This window comes from Eufriesea mexicana, unplaced genomic scaffold (assembly GCF_001483705.2).
Source record: "Eufriesea mexicana isolate 0111107269 unplaced genomic scaffold, ASM148370v2 scaffold1357, whole genome shotgun sequence".
In the NCBI taxonomy this organism is placed as follows: Eukaryota; Metazoa; Arthropoda; class Insecta; order Hymenoptera; family Apidae; genus Eufriesea; species Eufriesea mexicana.
In genome coordinates this window covers 1,668,254-1,676,787 of record NW_016909472.1, presented here as the reverse complement: position 1 = coordinate 1,676,787, position 8,534 = coordinate 1,668,254, and the positions used below count along the sequence as shown (strand labels likewise).

The 8,534-nt window shown below is 45.7% G+C and overlaps 1 protein-coding gene across 1 annotated transcript in view; it reads left to right on the top strand.

Moving 5' to 3' along the window:
* Positions 1–1,038: 1,038 nt before the first annotated feature.
* Positions 1,039–8,534, top strand: part of LOC108547999 (low affinity immunoglobulin epsilon Fc receptor) — an 86,510-nt gene continuing 79,014 nt past the window's right edge. Inside the window, exon 1 of the mRNA XM_017900750.1 lies at positions 1,039–1,123. Coding sequence (XP_017756239.1) covers positions 1,039–1,123 — 85 coding nt within the window. The remainder of the gene's footprint in view (positions 1,124–8,534) is intronic.

Below are 8,534 nucleotides of genomic sequence, written 5' to 3'. Positions count from 1 at the left end.
GGTCGAAGGAGAAGTTCATTAATTAGTTTAAACGATCGAACTTGCCGATCGCTCGGGGGTACGTCTAAGGCTGTGGTCTACCTCTTTACGCCTAGCGTTGGCTATTAACCTACCAAGGAGACCCCGGTGGACAGGCTGCTGCGGAGCAGGCTGTGCATTAATGAGCGGCCAATCGATGCCGATAATTGGCAGACAAGATCTCATCGAGCCGGCTCGCTTTTGATTCGTGACAGCCCGGCGCGCCACGGGGTCTCCATCGAACGCTCGACAGTTGTCAATGACGTGAAAGCGATCGATTACTATACAGCAGCGCCGTCGATGATCGCCGTCCATTTCGTATACGGCCTGTTAATACTAACATCTGTTCGCGGCGATCCGATCGGCCAGAGTCACGGGGCGCAAATTGTTGGTCGCTTTTGTTTGATGGTCCCCACCGACCGATTCCACGACATTGTCGGCACGCGAATAATGGCGGTCGCGAGTCCTTCGGCATTGTCCTCTTGTCGAAAGTGATCCACGATCAACGCCACGACGAAATGGACTCGTGGATTGATCGCGATTCATCGCGCGAGATGGGAAAAACCACGGTGCGTCACTTGGCGTATTGCTGGCTTGTCTCTCTGGCTTTCCCGTAAATTCGATACTCGCTCGAGTGGAAATCGAAGCTTTTAGGCGAGTAAGATTTTTGCGCAACATCGAGTAATTCAATTCGCGATTTATCGTCCTGTATTCCTTTCGTTTCGTTCCATAGAGATAAATGCGTTTAGAAAGATGGTTTAAAAGATACGCTACGCATGAATTATTTCGCGCATCGTTATTCGCAAATTAATTGTATCAGGGAAGCTAGTTTGGCGAGGGAAGATTGACCGCGGAGAGTTAATAACTGAAACACGCGAAAGACAAATAATCGCGGTTGAGGAAATTCCGCGTGCGTGTATTTCGTCGCGGGAACTGCCAGACAATCGCGTGTACTTGTCGCGGTTGAGGAATGTTCTCAAACACGTTATAATTAATTTACGTGTTTCCTTGCAGGTCGAAATGAGAAGGTGTGGCTTCGTCCTGTGGTTGGTCCTCGCCTGCCTAACAAGCGACGCATTGCAACAGTACAGGGAAAAGAATATAAGTGAGTGATACCATTTATTTCCTTACGTTATTCTATCAACAGGTCTGCAAACACCGATCCCGTTCTTTTATTCTGGAAATCGTTATTTCGATAAATCTTTCGTTAATTCGAAATCGAATCGGACGATGAGTGATCCAGGAGTTGGTCCAAGTTGGAGCGAGATATTTGATGCAAAATTTTAAAAAGTAAGTCAAAAAATAAGTCCTATGTTATGGAAATAAATTTTGCACGCAGTGCTTCAAATAATAAGGACTTCGTGAGCCAAGCGTGATTGGAAATAGCACGGTAAATCTCTCGATCGATCAAGGAACCAGAAACTATGCTAAAAGGTCAGGCACGATTAGGCGTTTGGAATGAAGGCGGAAAAATCGGTGAAATTTTTGGATCCTTATTTCAAAGGGATAACTCGCTTCGAGCAGCTTCAATTTTGCCACGGGCGGTTCCACGACATTGCGAAAGATGCAGAGTCGCAGCATTTTCTGCAGCACGGTCGGTGAAACGATTCTCCACGGGATTAAATCCCCGGAGACGACACGAAGTTAATTAGAACCACGTGTCTCTACGCCAATAAGAGTTACAGCATTCCCTTCGCGTCGTCCTTCGTGCACGTCGTGGGAGCTTCTTACGGCTGGTCGTTATCAAAAATTAGGTTAGATCGGGATCGCGTGATTCAGTTCTTAATCTCGTTAGTCAGCACAGTTTCCAATCTTACGTTGCTCGCGCAATCAGCCTCCTAACCGACTGATCTCGTCGACATTTATCTCGGTGTCAATAAATTTCTCCAATTTAGATTTTTGCGCGATACCATTTTCGAATTGAAGCGTGACGCGTTTTCGAACGGAGATATTTCCCATTTACAACCTGCGCGAGTAACGACGCAGTTTTAAAATTATTCAGAATAGTTTGCGTCATGGTTCTGCCCCTTCTCGAAACGCATTCACGATGAAAGACAATCTAGCGTGAACGTGTATCACGAGTGGTGTTTGGAGTGTCAGAGGTCTAGGAGTGTCTACAGGGACTGAGCGTATGAGATCAGGGCGTGAGTGGAAAGCACATGGCTATCCAAGATTCCCGAGAACGTGACGGAATATAACTCCCGGATGTCTTCAGTTTTCGGATGGAGTAAAAAGGTGTATAAGATAAAGAGTAAATTTTCCTACCACTCGTATATTCTCTGTTACATAGAATCGTGATCTGTCATACACTCTGGGCACTGTAATCTTTGCCCCTCGTCCACGAAGGATTAATTCGTACCAAACTGCTGTCAACCCCAACAACACGGAAAAATCACCACATTTCTCGTATTAAAACCGCGTAAAAGCTTCAAAAGGGAAGCTACCGGAGCCCCAGTCGCGCGCCATTGCTATAAATCCGTTGGGAGCGAACGTTCCGAAAAACTGGTGAAAAACGGTCCTCGGATTTGGCGATCAAAAACGGTCCGTCACAGAGTTACCCTTTTCTAGGCCGCTCTACCGGAGTTAGGTCAGTTATAAATGCATTTACAACCACCATAGGATGAAACGTTTCGACGTGAAATTTTCTCGTGTCAATGCTGGGCGATAAGACCAGGCTACAACGCGTGTGCACTATCCGCGTGTGTAACGTAGACACGTAGAACGGGGAAAGAGGATGGAGGAGGATGAAAGAGGGAGACAGAGGGTCGCATATGGGACGTGCAGGGACGAGATTCTCTATCCGCTCGATAAACTCGACGCATCGAAATCAAGGGGCGAGAGGGGGCTTTGGAATTCACTCGGCGGAACTCAAAAGCTCGACGAATACCCGGTGATATTGGGAGCAGATTGGAAGCCAAGAATCCGCCGCGAGATTGAAAAGTTCACTCCCGATTCCCGTGGCGGCTTTTACCACGGACAAGACGGCTCGGATAGTAAAAAGGGCAAATTAAGTACGCCCACGTAAGCGGAAAAACCAGACCATCGCGCTCAAAGCGAGTCCCTGGTTTTTCCCACCCTTTTTCGCCCTTCGCTCCCCCCGCCATTTTTATTTTCGAGGCCCTTTTTCTCAAACTTTAGAAACATTCTGCCTCAAATCGTCCGGGATGACACAGTTGCTGTTGGACATTGCTATAGATTTTTCCTCTTGGCGATGGATACAACGTTGAATATATAATTAGCCGAAAATAGAGTTAATTTCAAAATAAGGTATTTGAATATCACGGTCCATAAGTTTTTGGTACATATGACGATCTTAAGAGGACTTTTCCTATAACTCACTAGCGCCACCACGGACGATATCTCCAATGGTTGTACAATGAACTTTGTACGTATCTCGTTGAATTATTCTTTAACTTTCTTTCTTACTACGAGTATCATGTGATTCTAGACATAAAAATTTCTTCAAAATTGTTTCTCAAGGAAGACTTTCTGTCTGTCCGGCGCAAAGGTGCGAATTTGATGTTCGTAGTGATCTTTATAGAGGCTGGAGGTGATCCGAGTAAATAATAAATTCTTTCATCTGCAAGATTCTCGAAGTCTTCCATCATTCCCAAAATAATCTGCAAAGTAGTACCGATATCGAACAGACCGAACCTAACCCAACACCTAGCGGCATCCTCGAGTTGGAGCATCCTTTCACCCGAGTAGAATGAAGCTACAAATCCAATTCCTTCTTTAAAGAACGTATCGATCAAAGCACGGACTGCGAACATCTCGAGAAAGCTCCTTTCTAGCATCGAAGATTGGCCAGGTGGAGCAGAACAAACTTATTTCGAGCAGAATGGAAGTATCTTCTTTGTAAATAATGGCCGAAAATTTGTTCCTTTGGAGGCGATGTCACGGACAATCGGAGTCGGAAAGTAATAATCCCGATTCAAAATGGTGGCCTCCTCTTAGCTCGATCGTTCAATGAAAATGGCCGGTTAATTGATATTTCATAGCATCGAAAATTGGTGATAGCCTCGGCTTAATGGATCTCTTTTTCACAATGAGCGCGCAAGAATGATCCGTAAGAGAATAGGTCTCTATTTATTCACGTAGTAGCGTAATTGCATAATCCTGCCATTGAAATGAAAATCCGCGCAGCAACGCACGATGTCTTTTGTGCTTTGGCCAGACATGGAATAATCGTATTGCTTTTAATTCTTAATGCCGCGTTACTTTGTCCGTTAAACGAGCAGCAATATTATCAGCTACTTTACACTTTCGCGAGCTGGAAAAAAGGCTTCCTACCCGAGGTCTGCTTACCTTTCATCTGGACTCGTACGTTTTGTCAGAATTGTCAAGCTTCGAATCGATACACGGCATCGGTTAAGCAAATAACAGAGTCCCGACGTTTGTTGGCTGCCATTTTAATTAAAACAGCGATCAATGATATTTCGCGGATCCCGTGCTCGATTTCGCAACATTCGTGTTTTTAACATTAGCATGTTATCTTTCGGATGCTCGGAATTCTAATTATGGAAATTTTTGCAAATTTCCCGCGCGAAACTGGGAGCTGGTACACGGAGGCATTTCGCATTCGCGAGAAGCGTATATACGCGTACAGCGCGCGTAGGTTGAAAGATAATTAAAGTACGGGAATGTAGTCGAGTGTAAAATGTAATCGACGCGCATACGATTACACCTTTGGCTTATTTTCCCCGGTACAGCTGTTTCGTCCGCGTCGAAGGAGCATCGATCCGCAGTTGCGATTTCGCGGATTTTCCCCGGGGATAATCGAAATTGCGGACACGGCCGTTAAAGCAATTTGCCATAAGCTGCGCGAAGGTTTATTATCCGCTGACAGAAATAATAAAACGATGGGTCGCGCGATCAATAAAATATTTTAATAGGTGCTATTAAAGTTATAATCCGAGTAAACGGACCGCATTTCATTTAATCGTCCCCTCCCCGCCCTGTCACGCGATATTTAGGAATACGAGCGGCGCTAATAATTGAATTAACAGTAATTGGTATAATCCGAACGCGTAACAACAATCGATAAATATCGGAAATATCGTTTATCGGCCAATTATACGCTTTCACGCGGTCATTTCTTATCCGTTGTTCTCGCCGGTAAATTCGCGTAAAAATAAAGAAAGATGGGAATAAAAAGGTACGAACGTACGAGGGAGTTGGATTCTCGAGAGTTTTAGAGTCGGAGAAACTCGTTCTCCTTGGAGCTGTTCCGTTTCCATCTCGGCCCGGTTCACGCAGTGGCGAGATGTTCGATTCCCGAAAAGATTTAGGCCGCCGTTTCAGCTCGCGGATATTTGTCACGCCGCGTGCGGGTGAACAGCCATAAACGTTCGGTAAACGAGTTTCATCGAGACTTGGCGCCACTCTTAGTCTCTCTTAAGTCTGACAGAGAATTCCTGCCAACGTTAAATCGCGTTTTGGCCACGGCAGTAATTCGTGGTATTTCGTGGGAAAAACCCGTTCGCGGATGCAATTTGACGAGCAGTTTCTCGCGAAAATGAATTTCCACGCGGTCATCGGATAAATTATCGCGTAAATTGCTATAGGTAGAAAATTATCGCGGAATTTATCGCGCACGAATTTGGATAATTTACTCGATGTCTCTGTAGGAAATAACGAGCAAGGAAATGGCAATTTAGAAACAAACAAACTAAATTCGCTTGGCTTGAACTAAAAATATATATATATATATTTTTGTATAAAGCGACGTGTCGGCGAGGCTTGGCAAGGAACTGAACTGTCGCGTTCTTAACTCTGCTAAAAATAGGGAAGATCAACGCTAAACCTAACATGGTCAAATAACCGGTGAATGGAAAAGAAGTAGAAGTTTTAAAAAATGGAATAACGCAAAGATGAGAGATTAAGATGATAACGTTGAACGTGGAATTTTTAATGAAAGTTTGGTAAACGATGATTTAGACCATGGTAGATATAGTGTTAAAACAAATGCCGGTACAGATCCCGTTAGGCTAATATCGGCCCAGGCTATTCACTCATCGCCATTGCACTTCAACAGTCTTATTTGCTGGATAGTTTCTAGAATAATCTCTTAGAAATTAAGGTTAGAAGGCGAGGTTCGTAGAGTCGAACGTAAACAACGCAGCAGGTCGTCAGGCTCGTGGTTCATTTCCGTCGATGTCTTTCTTCCTCAGTTACGTGTTATTCTCGGTAGTGTTCGGACGAAGTGGCTCAACGTGCGAAGGACCGTGCTGTTTATTATGGTAAGTGGCATTGGAAGTTAAATTATAGGTTAATTCTTCGTCTCAAAGAGAATAGCGCATGTATAGGAGTTAAGGTTTTCCGTTACTATTAATCTTTATACCATATTTCATCATCGGATACAGAAAATACGATTGATCTACCTCGAAGGTGCAACAATGTACATACCGACGTTACAGTTTCGGTTCCCAGGGACATTCCGTAATCGATCCTAAATTAGTGGAAAGCGATAGGTATACGTGGATCTCCAACGCGTGGTATACGATACAAATGCCTGCACGCTCGCGTAATCCGATGTAGATAACTCCAGTTCTATCCAGCAGACCCGTCAAAATCCGATAACCGCCTGGAAACCCTAGAAGCCCTGAAACCTCAAGATCCTACTGTTCCCAGAGGTATCTCGGGTCATCGGGATCGCAAAGATCCCCGGAATCTTCCAGGCCTCCTGACATTGCCCAAATTCTCGAGATCATCTAGAATCCACTAGACGTCCGAGACAGCCGAATTCCGAAGTCCCTTTCGCGATAGATACCGATTCGCAAATTTCATTCCTCTCCAATTGTTTCGAAATTCTTCGACGCTGCTAATCGGTTTAGAGGCTAGCCAATTGGATGAAACGCTAGTCTCGCGTTATCGCGAAATGTCGCGTCGAAAAACGGCCTTGAGTGGATCCCAAATTTGATCGGATCGGTGGAGAAGGTATTCTACTCTCGAGGTTCCTCGATATCGGGTTCATCGAAATTCCACGCTCGCTGCTCGATTTGCATAACGAACCACGGAGCGCGCAAAACAGAAAATTGGAATAAATCTGGAGATAAGTAGCGAAGAGCATTAGCGGGTAAGCGTTCGGGAGCGGATTCGTATGGGGGGCGCGGCTGGAATGAGAGCTCGGGCCGGTTTTTATCGGCAGCAGTGGGAAAAAGGCGAGGATCGCCGATAGGCGAAGTGATCGCGCGGTCGCGGAATCGCGAATAACGTTTTTCCGTAATTTATGCGCATACAGAGTAAATGAATCGATCCTGGAAACAGCAACATCTGCCGCGCGCCACGGAGCTTTGTGTACAGCGCTTAATTGGTAATTAGCTGGCGTATTTAACGCGAGCAGCGGCGAACAATTGGTCCCCGTATTCTCTTTCGAAATTCGTTTAACAAACGAATCGCAATTGCAATGATTACCAAGCGTTCCCTGCAAACGAACGTTGCGCCGTGATTGCGATTTTATTGGGCCATCCTGCACACGTCGATTAAGCTTTTTCGTTCGGATAAAAATTACCCTTTCCTTCTCCCCCGACCCCCGTCTTTCCCTCCCGTTCCGACCCTCGGTTTTGCATCCGCGCGAATGGGAATCGAGGGTTTACTCGTGTTTCCCTTATTTTCCGATATCGGCTCGCGATCTGGAGAAAATGTCGGTATCTTTGTTCGGGGGGCGCCTTTATGGCAGAGCTCGCTAATTGCACGATCAACGTCGAAGAAGTGGAACATGGCAGCCAGAGGATACGAGCCTGGGGAAAATCCGAGATATCGCCGCGTCGCCCGTTATTTGCATACAATGCGCCGCGATGCGTTCGCCAGACAATGGCCGACCGGCCCTTTTTTTTCTCCCGCTCGAACGAGAACAAGGCAGGTATGGGAGGACAGTGTTCGCGATGGCGTAACGTAAATCATATCTCGAAATAGATTCGGATCCGGCGCGGCGGAGTCCGCCATAAACGGCAGACGGACCCAATCTGGGCTGGAATCTTATCCGAAACGCTCGCGGGATCGCGTGTACCGTGTCGGCCAATTTTGCAACGCAATTACCCCGGTCCTCGATCCGTGGCGACTCTTTCGGGGACCGTTCGGGTCTTGGCTGGTCAAACGATCGCCATTCTCTTGGAAGAAAGAAATTATTCAGACTTTTCGAATCCTCCTCGAAGGGTGAAAAATACCCCCGCCTAACTCGCTATTTTATTTACGTCGTAATTAGCAGTTAAATTTTCCTTTGCCTTGGTACGAATATCGTAAGAGCTTCAAGATTTTCGTTTAGAACAGCCGTAAGGTTCATAGTCTTCTTCTATTTATGAAAGATTAAGTTCCTCGTTTCGATAAGGAATAATTATCGAATGCACGTGGAAAATCTTGACATGGAAGGAGAGATACCACTTCCGTATGAATTTGCGAAACGTTCGACGAAAAATCGAGTTCGTGGAGGAAGGACCGGTGTAATTCATTATCGTCCGCCTCGAAGACAAAATGGACATTGTTCGTTCCGTATCACGGTGTATCCGGGCTAAAGG